General features: G+C 48.0%; 1 protein-coding gene across 1 annotated transcript in view; it reads right to left on the bottom strand.

Moving 5' to 3' along the window:
- Positions 1 to 945: 945 nt before the first annotated feature.
- Positions 946 to 23749, bottom strand: part of BMP6 (bone morphogenetic protein 6) — a 173830-nt gene continuing 151026 nt past the window's right edge. The window contains exons 3-7 of the mRNA XM_012930950.2: positions 20147 to 20295; positions 19412 to 19609; positions 2238 to 2314; positions 1427 to 1537; positions 946 to 1334 (exon numbers count right to left, since the gene is read on the bottom strand). Coding sequence (XP_012786404.2) covers positions 1185 to 1334; positions 1427 to 1537; positions 2238 to 2314; positions 19412 to 19609; positions 20147 to 20295 — 685 coding nt within the window. The 3' untranslated portion in view covers positions 946 to 1184. The remainder of the gene's footprint in view (positions 1335 to 1426; positions 1538 to 2237; positions 2315 to 19411; positions 19610 to 20146; positions 20296 to 23749) is intronic.

The raw sequence follows: 23749 nt of genomic DNA, 5'->3' as shown, positions 1-23749 counted from the left end.
TAGTTCACAGGTACAAACCAACCTTCTAGAGAAGCTCAGCCATCACAAAAGGCCTCAGCTTTGCCTCAGGATCTTGTATTGGAAGAAAATCAAAGTGGTACAATTTGTTTATACTTTCTAAATAAATTTTTTTAAAAAAGAAACCCTGGTCTTTCCTTGCATGTTACAGCAAAAGGGATAAAACAGACAATAAATTATAGTTTTATTTACAAAAAAAGCTATAAGTGCAAAGTTATAGATTATAAATGTATTATTTAATCAGTATGAAATTGGTTTCCTAGTACATGATTGTGAAAAAAGCATTTTAAAAAATATTCTAAGATTGAATCTGAGCCTTAACGTTCTACAAAGGAAAATTGTGCTTTCAGTTCCTAAACAGCATGCCAGCACCCCAAACCCTTTCCTAAAGGCCGGGTGCCCCTTCTCATTTTGTCTCTTCAGTTCCAACCCTGTGACGTGATTAGGCGGTCTAGGAACAGGCAAAGAACAGGTTAATGAAACAGCTATTAGTTCTGACAGTCCTGAGGCAAATGTACTTGCCAGTGAGCTGGTCCAGTATAAAGAGGCAGCTCAGTTGTTTTCAGCTGTCAATGTGGGTGAGGGCCACTGCCAAGTGCCTTCTTGCCTCGAGTCTGTCAGAGTACAGCAGACAGGAGAGAATGGAGGTGTGCAGATGGAGGGCTAGCATTCAGATGAAGTTGCACAGACTTGAGCTCAAACAGCAGCCAAGACAGAGGAGGAAGGCACCACCTCAGAGCCCCGGCTGCGGGGACCCTGGCCCCCACAGCCACTGCACAAGACGCCACGAGACCAGCTGGTACTTCAGCCAGGGGTGCTTTTGCTCATCCCAACACTGCTTTCCCTATTACTAACAGCACGACAGCCTGATCGAAAACTAATCTGGCAGGGTGGGCAGGGAATGGGAGGCTGTTTATTCAAAGTCAGTGTCTGCTTTGGCCAGGCCTCAGCCTGTAAAACATCCGAACTCTGCTGCCTGCAGACCAACAGCTTGTGTTCTTCACGAAGGGAGCAAGTTACCCAGGAGGCCCTTTCATGCCTTCCCTGGGGCAGTAAGGCACCAGCGTGAGACGGACTCAAAGTCTTAGCTCACTTTCACTGCTTTTTAAGGCAGATGTCAAGCAGGAATCCAAGGTGGAACTTGGGTCCTTGCAGAGGCTTGCAAGTCAGTGGCACCCACAAGCTCTCACCACCATATTCCGATATTTTTTCAGGATAACATTGGAGTTGTCATCAAAGTAGAGGACTGAGATGGCATTTAATTTAGTTGGTGCACAGCAAGGCTTGGGGACATATTCAGGATTCATAAGGTGCACCTGTTTGAAAACACACGAGGAGTAGCACAGTTAGCAAAGGTGCCTGGTCTGGGCTAACTCCCAGATGTGAAATACAACAGATGTGTGCTCACCAGGGTCTGCACGATGGCATGGTTGGTGGCGTTCATGTGTGCATTGAGAGGGAAGGAGCATTCTCCATCACAGTAATTGGCAGCGTAGCCCTTGGGTGCGATGATCCAGTCCTTTATGACGAAAGAGAACAATGAGACATCAATAGACCCTTCTCTGTCTACAAACTTCACTAGCTCTGTGAGAAGGGACAGGGAAGGAGGCCTAGGGAAGATTCCCAAGTTCATATTCAGGTGGCAGAATGGTTGTGTGACCTGGTTCGTCTTCCTCTGGGGACCTTGCTCCTTCCGTAGGCTCACTTGGCTTTAGCTATTACCTACCCTATTGGGCCTGGAAGCCCACACATGTCTGGTTTCATGGACTTGGGCCCAAAGGCCCTCCAGAAACCCAGGGTACTCCTATCAAAACATCAACACCCACATATGGAAATGACTCTCCTGTCACCTGTAATTTGCTGTTTGCAAGCTGGTAGTGTCTCTGCCATGTGGGGCAAAGCATCTGTTCCTGGGTAGTTTGGGTGAGCCAACCAACCGAGCCAACCAACCAATCGCCACTGGAGAAGTTAGCTGTCAGGTCATTTTCTTAAAACTAGGAGAGTTTGTTCAAATGCCCCCATAAACAAACATTGGCCCTGGGGGCTTTGAGTGAAGGAGGTAAAGGGCCTGGAAAGTGTGTTTTTGAAGGATCACAGTTCTTGGGGATGCTTGATGGGTCTTCCTCTGCGAGCTGGGCTGCTGGGAGGGATGCTGTGGGGGAAACATCTCACCCCCAAGCTTGGACGTCACGATGGCGGCTACCGTTGAGATAACTCACCTGCCACCCGAGGTCTTGGAAGCTCACGTACAGCTCATGCTTCCTACAGGCCGTTTTCAATTCACTGCTGTTGTAATCTGCCAGAGGAAATCAGAAGGTGCGCCCATTAAACTCCTTCCTTCATTGTAAAACATTCGTGGAGAGTTCGCCACAAGCTAGACTTAGGATAGCCATGAGTGAGACCCCAAAAGACACTCATGGTCACCCAGCATCTCCACTGGTTTCCTGATGGTTGGCGTGAGCATGTTGCTACCTTTGATTTCCACTCTGCAGTTGGCACTGAGCATGCTGCTGACAGGAGAGGGCACCATTAAGCCACAGAGATGTGTGCTGTGGGCTCTGCTGTGCACAAGGCCCAGAGCAAGGTGAGCCCAGATGCTCTCCCTCTGCCTTGGAGACTTTGAATTGACCTTCACAAATGACTGTGCCAGGCAGGAGCTGTTGTATTTCAGGAGGGCAGTCTGGAAGAAGTGGAGTGGGGCCTCTGCAGGAGGCCCAGGAACGGAGAGTGGAGCATAAGGAAGGAATCCTGCACAGGAGGCCTGTGCTCTTGGGGTGCCAACCTCATGGCCAGGGCTGAGATTTCTGCACTAAACGTAAGGACCCTGCAGCCAGCAGTTCAGGAATTTGGCGAAGGTTACAGAAAGCGTCTCCCATTATCCACAAGGAATACATTCCAAGATTCCCAGTGGGTACCTGATACCACACATGGCACAGTACTGCCACACACACTGTGCTTCTCTATACATACACACTTTTAGCAAGGTTTAGTGCCTCAATTAGGCAAAGAGATCAATAACAAGAAAATCAGGCCTAACATACTATGACAACAGTTTCAAATACAGGTATCATATATCCCTGGAATTTTCCATTTAATATTTTCAGAACTGTCGCTGACCACAGAGAAGATGCAGCCAAGGGTAGAGGGGCATTGCACCCACTGTGTGTGATAAGGTGCCACCAGCCTGGATTAACCTGATCTCCACCAAGAACCTGAGTGCACCCGACCCGCTGCGGCCCATGGCCAGCTCTCCCATGCCTTCTGTTGGCATGAGAGCATGAAGGTCAGTTAGGCTTCCATCCCCTGAGGACTCAAGGAAGCAGAGCAGCAGGCATATACACAAGTAACTCATACCATTGAGTGTGAATGCTCTGCAAGGGCCACGGGGAACTCAGGGAGTAGTTCTGTTGGAATGAAGGACAGACACAAGGAAGTCATGCCAAAGAGAATTAAAAGCTTGCTTTTGTGCAAAAATATTTGAAATTCCTGCCTATAGGGGGTATTCAGAAAGTCCATAAAGAGCAAGCTACACACAAACAACACGAGTTTTAAAAGATCTGCAGCCAAATACACTTATGTTTACTTATGTTTTTATTTTACACATCATTCCCATGCGGTGTGAGAAGCTCCCCTGTATATAGAGTGTTGGAGAAATGAAGAAATTTGGATATCCACCACCAAGGTCTGGGCTTCCTACCGGAGGGGCAAAGTGAAACTTTGAAGGTGTCAGAGCCACGGCGTGACACATCCAGAGCTGTGAGTCTGAAGGATTAATGGGGGGGGGTCCGAGAGCAAGACACAAGCCCAGGTCAGTGGCTACCCTGGCCCTTCCCATGGCAGTCCTGAGTGAAGCGGATCCCTTCTGAGAAATGGGTTGTTAGGTGATTTCATCACTATGTGAGCATCACAGTGTGTTCTGGGATCCTGATGAACAAAGCAACATGAGCTCAAATCATGCACAAGAGAAAATGATGCAGCAAGAGATGCATTAGACATCAGCTGTAGCAAGTTGCTGCAGTATGTGTGCAGAAATCACTAGCAGTAACATAGCTGAGAACTACGTCTTCTGTACCACACAAAATTATACCTGCTGTATTTTTACATGTCTGGTAATACAGCTACATGTGTTTCCAACAGCATCAGCATAAACCCACAATGCTTTGCTCTGTGACATCATCATGGCTATTACATCATCACGCAATAGGATGCTCAACTTTTATACTCTAACGGGGCCACCACCAGATATGCAGTCTATCATTATGCAGTTCGTGATTGCACACTGCCAATAAGCTACCTAAACAGTGAAAGCTTCTTTGGACTGGATTTAGTCTTTGAACTCTTGGATTTCCTGGCCCTGAATCAGAATACAGTAGGCAGATACTGTTATCTTGTAGGACAAAAAGAGACACAAGCTTCCTGCTGGAAATGATGCCTCAGCAAGAAGAGGATCCAGGCATTTAGAAAGAAATTGAGTCAAGAGGAGAGCTAAAATTCACAATAGAGGATCCATGAACTACAGGTCAACACCCTGATCATGGCCTCCCCATACAGACAGGGGGAGACTCACCATGCCACACCTGGCTGCCACCTGTAACCACAGAGCAGAGGACACCGCCCACTGCCCGCATACAGCCCTGGACAGCCGCTGAAACCCAGAGATACAACGCCAAGGAGGAGAAAACTCCCAGTCCCTCCTGAAATACCTGAAAACAAATGGAGATGAAGGAGAAACATGAACGAACCAGACACTGTGACCCCAAGAACCCCAAGAACCACAAAAGCAAAAATGAAGAGATTAAGGAAATGCCTGAAAAGGAATTCCAAAAACTGATCACAAAGGCTACTGAAAAACAATAAAAATCAAATGCAGGAATTAAGAAAATCTTTATATGACATGAATGAAACCTTCCATGTGAGTCAGAAACTGAAATCAAGCTGACATATTAGAAATGAATTCAATATGCCCAATAAAAAATACAGTGGAAATTCTTAACAACAGACTTGGCAGAAGAAAGAATTGCTGAACTAGAAGACAGATCTTTTGAAAACAATCATTAAGATTTAAAAAAAGAGAGAAAAACCAAAGATAGTATTCAAGATTTATGAGATAGCAACCATCTATCTAACCTGAAGGTGTGGAAAGAAGAGAATGAATTAGAATAATAGCAAAATAAAAACAGAGAAAGAAATTCCCGAACATGGAGAAGGGAAGGGTTCTCCAAGTACACTATCCTCAGGCTTTCACCAGCACGGGAGAAAAGGCTACATTCAGAGGCTCTCCAATCAGACTCATGGCTGACTCCTCGCAGGAACGCTAGACTTGGAGAGAATGGGGGGAGTCCACGCCCTAAAGGGAGGAATCTTCAACCCAGAATACTGTACTCAGTGATGCTCTCATGTATGCATAAAGGCAGTATAAACAGAAATGGAAAGAATTTGCCATCACCCACCCAGCCACACAGATATACAGAATAATGATAATTACCCTAATGAAAGAAGGCAAAGAAAATTATAGACCAATATTCCTGATAAATACAGGTGCAAAAATCCCCTACCAAAAAAGTTGAAGCATTCAGGTATAAATTCAACCAAAGAAGTGAGAGGTCTCTACAACAAAAAATTACAAAACATAAAAAATATATTCTATTTCTTATACAATACATGGAAGAATCATGTAGAGTTAATGTAGAACATGGTAAAATTAACACCAAAATGTCCATATTATTGAAAGAAATTTACAGATTCAGTGTGATCACAATCGAGATACCTATGACATTCTTCTGAGAGCTTCAGAAAGAACAAGCTAAAATTCATACAGAAAAATGAGACCCTGAATAGCTAGGGCAATTTTAACAAGAACAAAGCCAGTCATACCCCAGTACCAGACTGGGGCAGTTGTAACCAAACAGCCTTGTGCGGGCACAGAAAACACATGAACATCAGTGGGACTTAACAGAAACCCCAGAAATAAACCCACACATCTACAGGCAACTGATTTTTGACAATCAAACCAAAATCAATCCAGGGAGAAATTATAGTCTTTTCAACAAATGGTGCTGGGAAATTTGGATCTACATAGGTAGAAGAAACAAGGCCCCTACCTTATATCTTATATAAATATCAACTACAAATGGATTAAGGATCTAAATCTATTATCTGATACCATAAAATTACAATGAGGTTCCACCTCACCCCAGTTAGAATGGCTATCATACAGCTATCAGAAAGCAGTAAGTGCTGGCAAGGATATGGGGGAATGCGAACTAGTGCAACCACGAATGGAATACGAAGATTCCTTAGCTATCTGAAAACCGATCTACCATATGACCCAGCCTTCCCACTTCTTCTTCTTAAAAGAAAAAAAAAGTATTTATTTTTGCTGGAAAGGCAGACTTACAAAAAGAAAAGATGTTGCGTCTGCTGGTTCACTTCCCAAGTAGCCGCAACAGCCAGAGTTGAGCTGATTTGAAACTAGGAGCTATGAGCCCCCTGAAGGTCTCCCATGAGGATGTAGCATCCCAAGACATTAGGCCATCCTCCACTGCTTTTCCAGGCTACAAGCAAGGAGCTGGATGGGAAGTGGAGCAGCCGGGACAGGAACTGGCACCCGTATAGGACCCCAGCATGCATTAGCCACTGGGCCATAGCACAGGGCCCTAGCCATCCCACTTCTGAGAATATATCCAAAAGAAATGAAGTCAGCATTTAAGAGAGCTATGTTTGTAGCAATCTACAATAACTAAGATGTGAAATCAACAGAAAAGTACATCAACTAATGACTGGCCAAAGAAATATACACTATGGAATACTACTCAGTCATAAGAAAGAATGAAACTTTTACATTTAGTTGTCATTTACAACGGAAAACCATTATGTTTAGTGGAATAAGCTAGTCTCCAAAAGACAAATATCATATTTTCTCTGTTCTGTGACAACATTACACAGAGCACACGAAACTGTCATCTTTATAAGATGAACATCCTTAGGCTCTGGATTGCTCATTCCAACCTGTGTCTGTGCTACCAAGTCATAGCAGAATTTCCATTTTTCCCTCTCTACTTGTATGTTTTGATGTTTTTACCTATTAAAGCTTTGAGCTTGTGATTGTAAAGTGAAAGGAAAATATGGCATAATTAGCGAAGAAAGTGAAAGAGCCATTATGGTATGAGGAGGGGGAAAGGAAGGAGGAACTTCTATGCTTCTAAAATCTGTGTCAGAAATACATGAAATGTGCTCACTCTATATGAATAAATACAATTTAAAAACAGAATAAGATCAATGAAAACAAAAACAAAACAGATGAGTAAACACATCAGATACAACTGAAGAGAGAATTAAAGAATTGGATGACATATTTCTAGCACCTGCTTTAAACACAGCACACTCTCAGAAGGCCAAAAGTAACATGCTCTGTAATGAGATAGAGCAGATACAAGTCCAACACACTGTGTTCACTTGCAAGAGAAAGACAGCACGCATTTCCAATTGCTTGTTCATCCCCCAGTGGTCTGTAATGTCCAGGTCTAAACTGGGAGCCAGAAGTTGGGCTCCTCACAGGTAGCAGCACTCTAATCTCTCGAGTCATCACCACTGCTTCCAGCAGCTTCATCAGTAGGCAGCAGGAGCCCGGTATCAGAAATAGATATCAAACCCATACGAGGTGTGTGCATCATAACTGCTAGGCCAAATCCCCACCATTCAATATATTTCTTTTTTTTGCTTAGCTTTTGTTTTTATGAGTTAATGCTTGTCTTTTCAAAAATTATTTTTGTTATTTTCCATGACATAGTTTTGTAGGTATAGGGATTCCTCCTGTCCCTTGACACTCTCCCTCCCCAAGTTTCCTCTCACACCCCCAAACCCAGATTATGACAACAGTATTGTCCTCCAACAACAAGTTCAACATTGTTCTACCCACATGTGCTATGGCACTGCAGGTACTGACAAAGACATAATAGCATCATATTGCTGAGATATATTTATCCATTCCACTGGGAGTAGGAATATACATATAGGTATCTTCACTTCCCTGCATCTAGCCTGTGTTGTACATTTCTTGTATGATTAGATATATATTTGTTCACGCATATATCTGTTTTTCATTTTGTATAAATGTTGCCTTATATCAGAACAGATGATACTTGTCCTTTTGAGATTAACTTATTTCATGGAGCATAATGGTCTCCAGGTGGGACCATTTTGTTGCAAATGGTAGAATTTCCTTCTTTTTAGCGGTTGAGTGTATTCTTCCATGAGTAGATGCATCACAGTTTCTTTATTCATTCCTCTTCTGATGGACGTCTAGTTTGTTTCCATGTCTTCGCTAGCATGGATTGTGCTTCTATAAATAGAGTTTTAGGTCATTTTTTCATATGCAGATTTCACTTCCTTTGGATATATTCCCAGGAGTGGGTTAGCTGGATCATAAAGTAGATCAATTTTTAGTTGTCTGAGCACACTCCATGTTGACTTTCATAGTGGCTGCACTACCCTACACTGCCAATTAGACTGGATTAGGGTACCTTTTCCCCACGTCCACGCTAGCAAGTGTCCTACGCTGCCAATTAGACTGGATTAGGGTACCTTTTCCTCACGTCCACGCTAGCAAGTGTCCTACACTGCCAATTAGACTGGATTAGGGTACCTTTTCCTCACGTCCACGCCAGCAAGTGTCCTACGCTGCCAATTAGAGTGGATTAGGGTACCTTTTCCCCACGTCCACGCCAGCAAGTGTCCTACACTGCCAATTAGACTGCATTAGGGTACCTTTTCCCCACGTCCACGCCAGCAAGTGTCCTACGCTGCCAATTAGAGTGGATTAGGGTACCTTTTCCCCACGTCCACGCTAGCAAGTGTCCTACGCTGCCAATTAGACTGGATTAGGGTACCTTTTCCTCACGTCCACGCTAGCAAGTGTCCTACGCTGCCAATTAGACTGGATTAGGGTACCTTTTCCCCACGTCCACGCTAGCAAGTGTCCTACGCTGCCAATTAGACTGGATTAGGGTACCTTTTCCCCACGTCCACGCCAGCAAGTGTCCTACGCTGCCAATTAGACTGGATTAGGGTACCTTTTCCCCACGTCCACGCTAGCAAGTGTCCTACATTGCCAATTAGACTGGATTAGGGTACCTTTTCCTCATGTCCACGCTAGCAAGTGTCCTACACTGCCAATTAGACTGGATTAGGGTACCTTTTCCTCACGTCCACGCCAGCAAGTGTCCTACGCTGCCAATTAGAGTGGATTAGGGTACCTTTTCCCCACGTCCACGCCAGCAAGTGTCCTACACTGCCAATTAGACTGGATTAGGGTACCTTTTCCCCACGTCCACGCCAGCAAGTGTCCTACGCTGCCAATTAGAGTGGATTAGGGTACCTTTTCCCCACGTCCACGCTAGCAAGTGTCCTACGCTGCCAATTAGACTGGATTAGGGTACCTTTTCCTCACGTCCACGCTAGCAAGTGTCCTACGCTGCCAATTAGACTGGATTAGGGTACCTTTTCCCCACGTCCACGCTAGCAAGTGTCCTACGCTGCCAATTAGACTGGATTAGGGTACCTTTTCCCCACGTCCACGCCAGCAAGTGTCCTACGCTGCCAATTAGACTGGATTAGGGTACCTTTTCCCCACGTCCACGCTAGCAAGTGTCCTACATTGCCAATTAGACTGGATTAGGGTACCTTTTCCTCATGTCCACGCTAGCAAGTGTCCTACACTGCCAATTAGAGTGGATTAGGGTACCTTTTCCCCACGTCCACGCTAGCAAGTGTCCTACACTGCCAATTAGAGTGGATTAGGGTACCTTTTCCCCACGTCCACGCCAGCAAGTGTCCTACACTGCCAATTAGACTGGATTAGGGTACCTTTTCCCCACATCCACGCTAGCAAGTGTCCTACACTGCCAATTAGAGTGGATTAGGGTACCTTTTCCCCACGTCCACGCTAGCAAGTGTCCTACACTCCCAATTAGACTGGATTAGGGTACCTTTTCCCCACATTCATGCTAGCAAGTGTCCTACACTCCCAATTAGACTGGATTAGGGTACCTTTTCCTCATGTCCATGCTAGCAAGTGTCCTACACTGCCAATTAGACTGGATTAGGGTACCTTTTCCCCACGTCCACGCCAGCAAGTGTCCTACACTGCCAATTAGAGTGGATTAGGGTACCTTTTCCCCACGTCCACGCCAGCAAGTGTCCTACGCTGCCAATTAGACTGGATTAGGGTACCTTTTCCTCACGTCCACGCTAGCAAGTGTCCTACGCTGCCAATTAGAGTGGATTAGGGTACCTTTTCCCCACGTCCACGCTAGCAAGTGTCCTACACTGCCAATTAGACTGGATTAGGGTACCTTTTCCTCACGTCCACGCTAGCAAGTGTCCTACGCTGCCAATTAGAGTGGATTAGGGTACCTTTTCCCCACGTCCACGCTAGCAAGTGTCCTACGCTGCCAATTAGACTGGATTAGGGTACCTTTTCCCCACGTCCACGCCAGCAAGTGTCCTACGCTGCCAATTAGAGTGGATTAGGGTACCTTTTCCCCACGTCCACGCCAGCAAGTGTCCTACACTGCCAATTAGACTGGATTAGGGTACCTATTCCTCACGTCCACGCCAGCAAGTGTCCTACGCTGCCAATTAGACTGGATTAGGGTACCTTTTCCCCACGTCCATGCTAGCAAGTGTCCTACACTGCCAATTAGACTGGATTAGGGTACCTTTTCCTCATGTCCATGCCAGCAAGTGTCCTACACTGCCAATTAGACTGGATTAGGGTACCTTTTCCTCATGTCCATGCCAGCAAGTGTCCTACACTGCCAATTAGAGTGGATTAGGGTACCTTTTCCCCACGTCCACGCCAGCAAGTGTCCTACGCTGCCAATTAGACTGGATTAGGGTACCTTTTCCTCACGTCCACGCTAGCAAGTGTCCTACGCTGCCAATTAGAGTGGATTAGGGTACCTTTTCCCCACGTCCACGCTAGCAAGTGTCCTACACTGCCAATTAGACTGGATTAGGGTACCTTTTCCTCACGTCCACGCTAGCAAGTGTCCTACGCTGCCAATTAGAGTGGATTAGGGTACCTTTTCCCCACGTCCACGCCAGCAAGTGTCCTACACTGCCAATTAGACTGGATTAGGGTACCTTTTCCCCACGTCCACGCCAGCAAGTGTCCTACGCTGCCAATTAGAGTGGATTAGGGTACCTTTTCCTCATGTCCATGCTAGCAAGTGTCCTACACTGCCAATTAGACTGGATTAGGGTACCTTTTCCCCACGTCCACGCTAGCAAGTGTCCTACACTGCCAATTAGAGTGGATTAGGGTACCTTTTCCCCACGTCCACGCTAGCAAGTGTCCTACACTGCCAATTAGATTGGATTAGGGTACCTTTTCCCCACGTCCACGCTAGCAAGTGTCCTACACTGCCAATTAGAGTGGATTAGGGTACCTTTTCCCCACATTCTTGCCAGCAAGTGTTTTCTATAGATGTCTGAATGTAGGTCATTCTTTCTGGAGTCAGATGATCCTCAATGTGCTTTCTATTTGTATTTCCCTGTAGCTAGGGAGCCTGAGACTTTTTCATATGCCTATTGACCATTTGAACTTGTTTTTCTGAAAAGTGCCTATTCATTTCCTTCACCCACTTCTTCATCAGGTTGGTTGTTCGGCTGCTGTTGTGTTTGTGAACCCTGGATATTGGTTGTAGAGTGTGAGGAGATTTTCTCCCGTTCTGCTTGCCTGTTTGCTTTGGTGATCATTTCCTTTGCTGCACAGAAGCTTCCCTTTTGATTTTGTGGCTTTGTCTGCTTGTACTTTTGGTGATTTTCCTAAACCTTTACCAGCGACTTTATCTTGCAAAGTGCTTCCTATGCTTTCCTTGAATAGTTTGATGGTTTTAGGTACAGATTTAGAAATTTCTGAAGATAGAAATAGGGGAGAAGTTTTGTTTGCAGATATGGCTAGTATTTTCTAGACTTGTAGAAAGGCAAATATCTTGAGAAGGCATAAAGAATGCTGAACAAAACAAACTTTCTGTCTTCTGAAAGTTAATGGAAAATATGTATCATGAAAAGATATGTATCATGAAAAGATTTCAAAATTTCTTTGCACCAGAATCAATGTTTCTGGAAATGATACTGACAGGTGGCTGGGCCCAGGAGGAAGGCAATCAGTCATGAGGGCACTGCTGTTGGGATTCATGCCTGTCTCGTGGAAGTGGGTCAGGTCTCACGGGACTAAACTAGTCACCCTGAGAGCAGGTGTTTATAGAGAAAGTAACCCAACTTGGCCTCTGTTTGCACTGCTGGCTGCTCTTGAGGCGCTCCCACCACATGAACCCATCTGCTGTATCAGGATGCAGCACCAGGCCCTCGCTACAGGTGGCCACTGAAGCTCAGACTTTCAAAACCCTAAAACCCTAAGTCAAACCAAATGTCTGTTTCCTACAAACTACCCAGTCTCAACAACAGAAAACAGACTGGACCTGGGAGAGTGAGGCTCAGAGAAGTCTCCAGATGGGTGAACTTACTGATATTCTGAGGGTGGTAAACTTGAGGGATATAGGAACTCGTGGTCCCCACCTCCCTCACTCCCACTTCCTGACCTGGCCCTGAGTTGTGCCTCTTCATAACCATACAAAATTGTTCCAGAAAATCATAAATCATGAAAAGAAGGGGCCAAGGAGATTCTTAAATCTGCAGGCAAGTCGGACAGGAGGGCAAATGGCACGGGTTCCTCACATAGGACTGCTGCCTGAAGTGAGGGCAGTCTGGCTGGGGATTGTCTTGGAACTTTGAGCTTGAACTGTACTGTCACCAGGAGTCAGAACTGAACCGAATGCAGGACGGCTGGGCCACGAGCGCATGGCTGTCACAGTGCAGGCCAGGGTATGTCCTCCAACGGTTCTCCCTGCCGCCCACAGCCACGGTGACACCTTGCAGGCCGCTGTGACGTCACCGATCGCTGATGATATGATTCTCTTGCTGCTCGACAAAGAAAACAGCAGTTTCTTTGAGAACTTACAAACACTGGCATTTTGTTGGTAAGTAGGAATTGGGGCTAGAGGGAGGAAGAGTGGGGAGAGGAAATTAAGCCCTCTTGTTTTCCTTCCTATAGATACTCATAGGCCATGCTCAAGTTTCCATGTAATTCCATGTCGGATGCTGGCAAGGGCTGAATAAATACCCGCGAAGGCCAGAATGCGTGGGTCTGCAGGCCAGGGGTCCATGGCTGGTTTTCCATATGGAACTGACATGTGTGCTATTTTTCTGAACAGATGGATGGCAGATAAAGTAATCTCTCACCCCCACCAGCCTTGATCTCTGTTTAGATAAAGTTTGAAGAGAGCTAATTAAACTGACATAATTGATTTAACAGGAACATTTCTGCTTTCTTGGGAAAGGGTAACCCAGCTTTGTCCCTTTGCCGTCACCTTCAGGGGCAAGACAGAGAGAAGTTTAGTGACAGAGCAGTCAACAGCACACTGGGCCAGCGTTTGGCACAGCAGTGAGGCTGCCATTGGAGAGCTGGGTTTCAGTCCTGGCTCCACTGCCAGGGTTGGCTTCCTGCTAACGCACACCCTGGGAGGCAGCTGAGCGGGCTCAGGTGCGCAGGTCCCAGCCGCCACAGGAGCAGTCCACAGTTCCCGCCTCCTAGCTTTTGGCCTGGCCCAGCCCAGTTGCTGCAGGCATTTGGAAGTGGTAAAAGCAGCAGATGGAACATCTTTGTGTCTTCCTTTTCTCCCCATCCCCGTCCTACCTCCGTCTCTGCCGTTTAAAAGCATAAAAGTCTAAAAACAAAATAAACAGTCCCAAGGCAGATGCCATGATCTCAGAGCAGCAGCCCTCAGCCTGGCAGGTCCACCTGCACTCCAGGCATGGCGCTTATCTCAAGTGCGGAGCCCTGTTCCCAACCTGTGAGTCGGAGCTGCTGAGACTGGCAGCACTCGGATTGCAGACACCATCCAGACCAGAGGGCTCAAGGGGGAGAGAGGTCTGTCCCGTTCAGACACAACATCTGTCTGTGGACACCAGTGCCCCCCAGCACCCCCAGCACACGGCTCTGGTCCCATGCTCTCCTCTCAGCCATCGAACCTTGGCCTTGACACTTGTTTTCCTTGGTTATGGCCTCTGTTTCCTGCCCCTAGGTCCCAGCCTCCCCTGTGAGGGCTAAGGGCAACCTGCAGGAGGAATCAAACGGGCCCATATGTCACGAGGCCTCACCTCAAGGAAGGCAGAAGACAATGGGACTCAGACCTTGCCTCCTCCTTTGTCTTCATTCTGAAGATTAGAAGGTGCGTTGTCCTACACACAAGCCAAGCGGTCCCTTGATGACGGACTTCCAAGCCTCTCTGTAACTCCCTAGGCTGTCTCCCTCCTCCCTCCTCCAAGGGCTACTAGTCGGTGAACTACTTAGGCATTTGTAGCGCCTGATTACTGCCTGTTACCATCGCTGTATATTGACAAGTGATAAACCTAGGGGTGAGATTGGAGAAAACTTTCTAGTCTCTCTCAAGTGGCCGGCAGCCATTATCCCCAAAAGGTTTACTAGTGAATGGGAGGCAACTGGAATGACCCTGTTTCAATCACTAATGTCACATCCGTGCTCCAAGAGTATGGAGAGTAATCTTTGACTTCATTTAAAAGAAGGTAAACATACTTCTCTTAACTCAGACTTCTGGAAGCCAAGCTGGAGGCTTCACCATTTTAAGGTCAGATCGTGATGACAACATAACATATCCAACTCCTCTTAAACATCACAAACTGCCTAAGTGCAGTCCTGAGCCAAGACCACTCAGCTTTGTCCCTTCCAACCCACAGATGCCAGTGAGGCAGCCCGGGGGACACAGTCCATAGCACAGGGCTGCAGGGTCATAAGACAGTCGTCAAATGGTTGTTTTGCAAAAGATGAATTTTGGTTACCTTTCTTATTCTGCAATAGTGAACTTGGTCTCGATGGGGAAGGCTCAGTGACAGAACATATGAGCTATCAACAGGAAAGCCAACAGCACATCCGCATGTACCATGGCTGCCTGCATGGAAAGAGATGGAAACAGAACTTTCTCTAAGAAATGTGACCTGGTGGCCCTGTGGCTGTGGGGGACTCATGTCCAAAGACAGATGCCTTCTGAGAGGTTACTGTGTTAGACACCTGGTTTATCTGGGTGATGACAATGTAAACATTGAGGATAAAACAAACTACTCCAATTTTACACAAATTGTTAGAAGTGGTAGTTAACATGTCTGAATCATCATCTGCCAAAACAAAAATGGATTCAAAGTCCCTGGGCAGCAGCCAGCTGGCTGACCTTGCAGAAGGCTCAGAGCCACCAGCTCGCTTGAAACCACATCAACCACCTTCTCCCTTGCAAAGATGGCTAAAGCAGAGATGCTGGAAAAGTTGCTTGAGCAGAATCTGGAATGGCCTCATGGCATCATCCTTCAAGACCATCTGTTTATGGAACTATTGATAAGTGTCCAATGGTGTCACTGTCCCCCTCAGGAGCTAAGAATGTAAGAGCAGCCAAAAGACGGACAGCAGCAAGTGGAGAGCAACTCTCACCTTGAAGCTAAGTCCTGGGTGGCAGCCTGGCGGCGAGCTGACTGGGACTTGTGCAAAGACCCTCAGTAGTGGTGCTGCCAGAGACCATGCACACCCGCTGCAGACACACAGCCTGGTCCACATGCACTGTTCACAGGGGCAGACAGCAGCAGACAAGCAAGGGCAAGGGCCGCCATCATCCTGGAGCCTGCCATGCAGAGCCACGGGCCAGCACACATGTTCAGGAAATCTGCTTGAAAGCCAAGCATGACTTGGAGAGTAGCTTTGGGTGGGCGGTAGAGAGGCAGAGGATGGAGTTCCTGGCCTCGCTCCTTTGTTGTGCACGAGTCCTGCTGTCTCCAGCACTCACAGCTCTGCTCCCCAAACAGCCTCACACTTCCTTGCCATGCTTTGCGCTGATGACAGGCAAGTGATGAATGGTGTTCACGTCTTTACCCAGATGCACGATGGTTCCTGGTGGGCCTCTTCCTGCTTTCCACAGAGAAGTGTCAGTTCCCTAGGAGCACGCCGTGGAAGAAGTGGGGCAGCAGAGGCACCAGGAGCATTCTAGTGGGAGAGTTCCCTTACACCTAGTCTATGGCCATTCTGTCTGCAGGACAGCCAGGTGGTGTGTAGGGTAGCCCAGAGGTTGGGGGTGGTGGGGACAGAGACCACCCAGTCTACTTTTCCAAGTAGTGGGTCTTCTTTCTGGAGATCTCAAAGAGAGATTACTCCCTCCACAAGTCCATGTCCATTAACGGGAGAGACCCAAATACACCAACTGGTACTTCAATTGGTGTACCCTTCTAGCCTACATATCCTATGTATTTCATGAGTCTTCTTAAAATGTAAATTTAACTACATAAGTTTCTCCTATTATATGTTTCAGTGTATCTTTTAAAATTATATAAAAATTTGACCTGTATATATATTCTCAACTCCAACTGTAACCCAGAGTAGCCTTGGGACCTAAAGTTGTATAAGTTGGAGCTCCTGAAAGTTGTGATAAGTTTCACACATCAGGGCTAAGTGTCGCTATGTTGATGAAACACCATCCAGTGCCTTGTCATGCATGCTGCAAGCGACAGCTGTTTAGCACATTCTGTGAAGGGACAGACACTGGAGTCACAATCAGGAAATACTTCTATGTAACAGAGATTTCTTAGACCATGAGAAATAGGATTTTTGAGGAAGAGGTGGAAGGCTCCTTCACAGTCATGCTTTCTGGGGGCCTCTGAATTAGAATGTCACTTCCGAGTGGGCGTGGAAATGGAATTATAAGGTATATTTTAGGTAAAAATATTCTGAGCTCCATACATACAAGTTTTCAGAAATTTTACAGAAAATGTATACTCTGAAAACTGCACATGGATTTCTGAAAATGTCTGCATCAAAATAAACCTCTGTTGTGAGTGTTTTCCACGGCCTTTTGGAAGCGCCCGTTATCTATGAGGCCAGAGGGATTTTGTGTGAACTCTTGTGCCTTGGTGCTGCTGAAGAGAGCATCGCACATGTACAAGTACTGCTGGCAGGGAGGGGAGACTGCGCAAAACGAGACACTTGCAAATGAAACCAATTTGAATATCCTATTTAGTTTCATCTCATCCAACTGAGAAAAAAAAGTTGAAAGGGTCTTGGAAAAATAATAATTGGGTGACATTGCTGAAACCCAAATCAGGGAGAACATCTTTTCTCAATTATAAAAATAATTGGCATGCATTTTGGGTGGAGTGAGAGGAGATATGAAAGTGAAATTTTAATTTTCATAAGCAATCAACATTTCAAGCGATGCCTCCGTGTCTGAAGTTGCGGTACCCAAGTGACCACAGCTCACTAATGAATGGGCGCCGGCCACTGCAGGCTCCACCACGCCCTGAAGGGAAGTGGGGACGAGTAGCCAAAGGCGGCCGCATCTGAAGGCAGCACAGAATGCAAGCACTTCTCCTTCTTGTCCTAATCCCCAGCCTGTTTCTAGTGGTAAGCACAGGAACACCCAGGCTCTGTGAGGCTTCCAAGACGCATGGGGGCTCTTCGCACTGGGTGGCGGAGCCCCCAACCCCACAACCAAGTCACGGGGAGGAGTGGGCACGTTAATTCAAAGAGAAAAGCTGGTACATTGGAGAGACGCATTAACTCATCTGGCCCTGGAGGACAATTATTTGAACGGCAGAGTGGCACAGGCAGACAGAGGGCCAAAGAAAGCCCACACACTGGTGCACTCGTGAAATGGTTGCAGTCGCAGTCGGGGCTGTGCCAAGCCAAAGCGAGCAGGGAGCTGGCTCAGAAGCGGAGCAGCCCGGACGTAACAGGGCACTCAGCTGTGGACTGTCAGGGTCACAGGCAGCAGATGAACTCACTGCACTCCAATGTGAGCCCCAAGAAGACACCTATAAATGGATGCCTTTTCTAGAGGCATTCTGCTTGCTTTCCAGGAATCCTAACACAAGCCCCCAAGATCTGACCTCCTGTAACAGGATGAAATTAATCTTCAAATGCTGTTACGAGCTACTCACTGAACCCCAGCAAATCAACATAGTGGTCATGATCCCCACTTGACAGAGTTTGACGAGGTCCACGCGGAGTAACAGGGCAGCACATTCTCCAACCGGAACTGCCCTGTGAAGCTCCCACTCAGGCTTGATTCCCTGGGCTTCTTAAACAGCCAAAGGAAACCCAGAGCCTGAAAGTGCTGGTTTCAGGTCACACCATCCAGAACTGAATTTAAGACCGCTTTACTGTGGGACCACCAGTCCCATCTCACTCCATGTCTCACTGGGTAGACTTGGAAGCCACAGGTGACACAGTGAAGGAGGGGCCTTCCCGCAGGCCCAGCGGATGGAGCTCCTGCCCTATGCCCCTGCCTCTTCCCAACAGAATGGGACTCGCCCTATTCTCGAACTCCAGTCATGGCCAGTCAGAGCTCTCCCTACCCAGCAAACTGCTGCAGCCTTGGACACAGGACCCCACACAGACCAAGCACGCCCTGGCTTCATGCTGGAGCTGCCAAGAGGTGCTCATCACTGCAGATGCCAAAGAGGGACAGTCTCCCGACTGCCTCCCAGGCCACCACACAGAGAGACGGCCATCAACAAAGGAGAACAGCAAGAGAGATTCCCAGCGCCACCCGAGGCCCCAGACACGGCCTGCTCAAAGCAGGAACGCTGGACACTCCAGGTAAGCCCACCAGTAACATCCACCCTGAGGGCCACTTGAACGGCCCTTCATCACCACCAGCCAAGAGCACAAGTCTGGAGTGGGCTGATTGCCAGATACCCCTAAACCAAAATGTGAAATTCACAATGCTCCAAAATGCATGGGGTGCCACAAGGGGAAAATTCCACACCTAACTCTATGTGCCAGCCAAAATGCAGGGACACTAAAAATGTTGTTTGAAATTATCTTTGGGCTGTATGTGTAAGATATATATGAAGCATAAGCGAATTTCATGTTTAGACTTGGGTCCAAGGAATCTTGTTAAGTTTATGCAAATACATACAGTGAAATCTGAAGAAAAAGCCACAACATTTTAGGTCCCAAGCATTTTGGGAAAAGAATATTCACTCTAACCCTCTCAAGTCCCACCTGCAACAGTCCAGGCATAATGCAACTAGAAACACAACTGAAACACGTGAGCGGTGCTCATTCTTGTACACAGGCTGCCACGGTTTGTGTGGGCAGAGTCGTAGCGTACTGAGCTTCTGCCCCAAAGGCCCCAGGATCTCAGCCAGGCAGCTGGAGGCTGTGCCAAGCACCCAGAGGCCCGTTGTTGCTCAGCACAAGCTGTTGGACATCTGAAGGCACTGGGGGCCTTCTGCTGTCACCCAGGCCGACCAGCTCCCCGCCCATACCCACCTGACACGCTGGAGACCCGAGACATGTCCTGGGCCTGGGTAGAGCGACTGCGACTCTGCTGCCGGCGCCGGCTGGTTGCCGACCTGGTGGTGCGCACGTGGACCTCGCTCACTCTGAAGAAAGCCACCATGAAGGGCTGCTTGTCGTAGGGACCGTCCCTGCCCACCAGCCCTGCAGCTCGGGGGTTGACGTGCAGGCCTGCCAGGCAAAGGCAAATCTTTCATTTAATCCCTTACTGGCTCCCGTATAAGGGTCACATCCAGCTTTCCAAGAGAGGGACAGGGGGCCGGGGGTGTGGGGGGAGAAGCCACTGCGCAAAGTTCTCCCAGACAGGGAAGTAACTGCAGGTGCAGCATACAGTGAGAAGCACCTGGGAGGGGTGCAACCAACAGCTGGCATTTCGTGGTGCTGAGCACCGAGGCTGCAGAAAAAGAGGGGACAGGAAATACACCCTGGGCCCACCCACCTGGCAGCCAGAACTCTACCTGCCTCTGCCCAGGAGAGCTGGCTTCCCCTTGCCACTCTGGGACCTCACTTGCTCTCCTGAGGGATGGTGCCCATGCCAGTCCCTACTTTCTTTGCAGAAGAGTTCGAGGGAAAGGTTTGGTTTTCAACAGCATGCAACAGGGAAAGGTGAGTGCATCACCCTGGGGCTCAGGCCTGGGCTATAAAGCATAACTCCACCACAAACGGATAAACACGACCACTCGCGAGGCCTGACGAGTCAGTACGTACCGTCCTGTGTCACCACGCTCAGCTGAAGGCCCAGGTTATGCTGTGGGGTCACCAGCCATAGATTGCTGGTAGCCGTGATGTCAAATTCCAGCCAGCCTTCTTCCGAGGCCCACACGACACGGGTGTCCAACAGAAACAGGTCGGAGTCTCTGGGGGGAAAAGTGATGGACTGTGATTCGTACGCTGGCCCCAGCTCAGTCTCATCCGTCCTGCCCTGGCATCAGTGAGGGGGGTGACAGGAAGGACCAGCAGCAGCTGTGAGGTGCCATGACAGCGAGGGCAGCAGCCCACCCAGGATGTAGGCATAGTACAGTCACAAGACACAAGCAGCTGCCTGAACACAACAGGGTTTCTCAATTTCACGAAAGCATTGCTACCCCTGCTCATGATAAGTCCTTTCTGGAATGGCAGTAAACTACAGATCACGGGACTACGGTTTCACTTTAGGGTTTACTTATGATGTCATAGTTATTGCTCACAGCCTCCTCTCTGGCTAATGAAGAAAGAGCGAAAGCCAGTGCTGAGCCGAAGAGGGCTGAGGTCACACTCAGCATCCACATGAGCACTGAGAAACTCTGTTAATGACTTTAGGAGGCTCACTCGTTTTACTTGAAAGTCAGAATTACAGAGTGAGACAGAGAGCTTCCATCCAGCAGTGCACTTTCCAACTGGCAGCTAGCATCAGAGCTAGGCTGCTCCAAAGCCAGGAGCTTCTTCTGGCTCTCCCACATGGTTACGGGGCTCAAGGGCTTGAGCCATCCTCCACTGCTTTTTCAGGCCATTGGCAGGGAACTGGATTGGAAGTAGAGCAGCTGGGCTATGAACTGGTGCACCCATATGGAATGCTGGCGCCATAGGTGACGGCTTAGCCACCCAAGGGCCCCCTCTGCTCATTAGTCTTTAAGTAGGACCCATCAGAACATTTGTCATCTACTGTCTTTGAATGAAGACCCCTGGAGAGTTTCCCCACATTGTGTGGTGGTGTGAACACTGTGGGAAAATGGCTCCTAGATTTTGGATGCTGTCACCCTGAAAATACACTTTTGCTCTAATTTCATTTTTCCATGAGCTCTGTGTGGTCCCCTTCTCGTTGAGTGATTGGAAGCTCATCCAAGCACAGCTGGGAACCGTGGCTGGGGTTCTTCCAGGCAATCTCATAGGACCCACTGCTGTCACGGGCTCTAGCAGGGAGTGTTTGTGCATTTTCAGTCTTCAGTGAACAATGAAAGATGCTGTGAGATGCTGTGAGAGTCTCTTCCTGTCACCTTCAGGTGCTTCAGAGAAAACCTGAGTTGGAGTGCACATCCTAAGACCCTTAGAAGGAAGCAGCCTGGGATTCCTGCCCCATGCAGAGGCATATCTTAACCAGCGAGAGCTTCAAATCCACTGGCACTGGAAATATCTAGCCATCACAGTACTGGAAGTAAGAAACAGTGCTTGTCCATGATCGGGCACTACATTCAAAATGAGCTTCACAATGACACCAACGTCCATTTCAAAAAATTACACAGTATTTTCTTTCCTCATTTGCCTTGGTTTTCTAACAAAAGTCCTAACAAGTAGGTAGAATAGCATGGCCTCTGTTTTGTAGCTGGAGAAACAGCCTTGTGGCCAAGGGTACAATCTAGTACCAGCTGATATACCATACCTGAAATACTTAGGGCTAGAAGCTTTCTGGATTTTCTTCTCAGATTTTAAAACATTTGCACGTGCATGAGACAAAGTGGAGCTGGAACCCAAGTCTAACCATGAAATTAATTTATGTTTCCTGTGCTCCCAATACAAATAAACCTAGAAGTTATTTCATACCACACTTCGACTATAATCTTACATGAGGCCAGGCAACAGTTACTACTTTGGCAAGAGTTGGCAGCTGACAGTTTTGGGTTTTGCAGCATTTTGCACTTTGGGATTAGGGATTCTCAAGTTGTAAATGCAAGAACCAGGACTTAGTTTTCACTCAAAAAGTTATCCAGGACTTAACAGTTGGCACAGCAGCTAAGAAACCCTTTGGGGAGCCCCACGCCCATCCCAGAGGGCCTGGGCTTGAGCCAGCATGTCCTGGCATCCAGCTAACCACGTGTCTGTAAGAGGCTCCTGGCTGATGCAGCCATGCAGGTAGCACACCAGTGAATGGGGACATCTTTCTGATTTTGGTATTCCAAGTTGTCCCTCCTGACATCCTAACTTTATCAACAAAGATAAGCTATGGTGCAGGAAATTCCTGGCTATTCAATCAAATAGTTGCAAGGCCAGTGAAACCTCCAAGTTACAATTTTTGGATTTCTCTGAGGGGAAACACACACTTTCTCCTGCTTCCACAGATGTAGGAATTCTGTTGTCATCTTGTCCAAGCACAAACAGGAGGAACAACCCAGAGGAGTTTACTCAGCTGCTTCACAGAGCCTATGGGGCCACTCTGGGCCCGCCCCACTTCAAGATCTCTCCCACACAGATGCGTCACACCCCCTGTTGACAAATTACCCCCCCAAGACCAAAGCAACAGCCAAAGGCAGTGAGAAGAGGGGTGCAAGTGGAAAACAGCCCGAGGGCCGTGCAAGTCGGAGGCTTTGAAGTTCCCAAGTGTCAGAATGTCAGCTCTCTTTCGCAAGGCCACAAGAGACCCTTGTCCAGAAACAACACAGTCCCTGTCAACTGTGGGGAGAGCAGCTGGCCCTGCAGGAAGCTCAGGACACCTGTGCGTCAGAAGGGAGGTCTGACCAGCCGGCTCTAGAATCCAGGCTTGGGGAGCCTCGGGCAGCATGGGCACCCAGAGGCCAACAGGAGGCACCCAGCGAGCCTTCTGCGTGCACCAGTGTGGCAATTTACAGAGCCTTGGAGCTACAGCAGGCGCCCATGTTTATGGGGTGAAGTGGGAGGTGGGGCACGGTTGGCTTAAAAAAAAAAAGCTAGACAGAGTTTTTACTTTCTTGAGTTTTTAAAAAAGACTTAATTTGTGTATTTATTTGAAAGGCAGAGTAACAGAGGAGAGGGAGGAGGGGAGGGCAGAGAAACAGCTTCGGTCTGCTGGTAACAGTGGAGCAGGGCGGGGCCAGGCCAGAGCTCCTAGTGCCGAGCTCCGTGACTGTCCCACATGTGGCAGGGACTCCAGCACCTGGCGTCTGCTGCTGCTGCTCCAACTCGTTAGCAGGGAACTAGGGCACAAGCAGAGCCAGCCAGGACTCCAACCGGTGCTCTCACAGGACGTGCTGGCACCACAAGCAATGGCTCACCTTGTGGTGCCACCTCTTTGGCCCCAAGCTCTCCTTTTAAAAGAGGTGGGTCTGTGATTAAGGAAATGAGAACAGAAGTCCATCATCCAGAAAGGAGAAGCAAGCTAGGGAGACAACAAGGCCAGGAGTGAAGAAGACACACATCTCAACGTGGGACAGAAGTGGAAGAGTGTGAGAAGGAGCAGTCACCATGATTGGAGCAAACTCCTTGAGCAGGGCTGGCGGCGGTCAGTGCCTGGGCAGCCAGATTCTGTCGTGACTGCCGTGGAGTCCCCAGGGGACCCCCAGGAAGCCACCCTGCTCCCGCAGCACAGCTTTCTGAAGGGAGGTGGATAAGCTTGTCTGGAGGCCACACTTTGTGGAGAACCAA

This window comes from Ochotona princeps, chromosome 1 (genome assembly GCF_030435755.1).
Source record: "Ochotona princeps isolate mOchPri1 chromosome 1, mOchPri1.hap1, whole genome shotgun sequence".
In the NCBI taxonomy this organism is placed as follows: Eukaryota; Metazoa; Chordata; class Mammalia; order Lagomorpha; family Ochotonidae; genus Ochotona; species Ochotona princeps.
The sequence above is the reverse complement of the archived record's forward strand: the minus strand, read 5'-3'. Positions and strand labels throughout refer to the sequence as shown.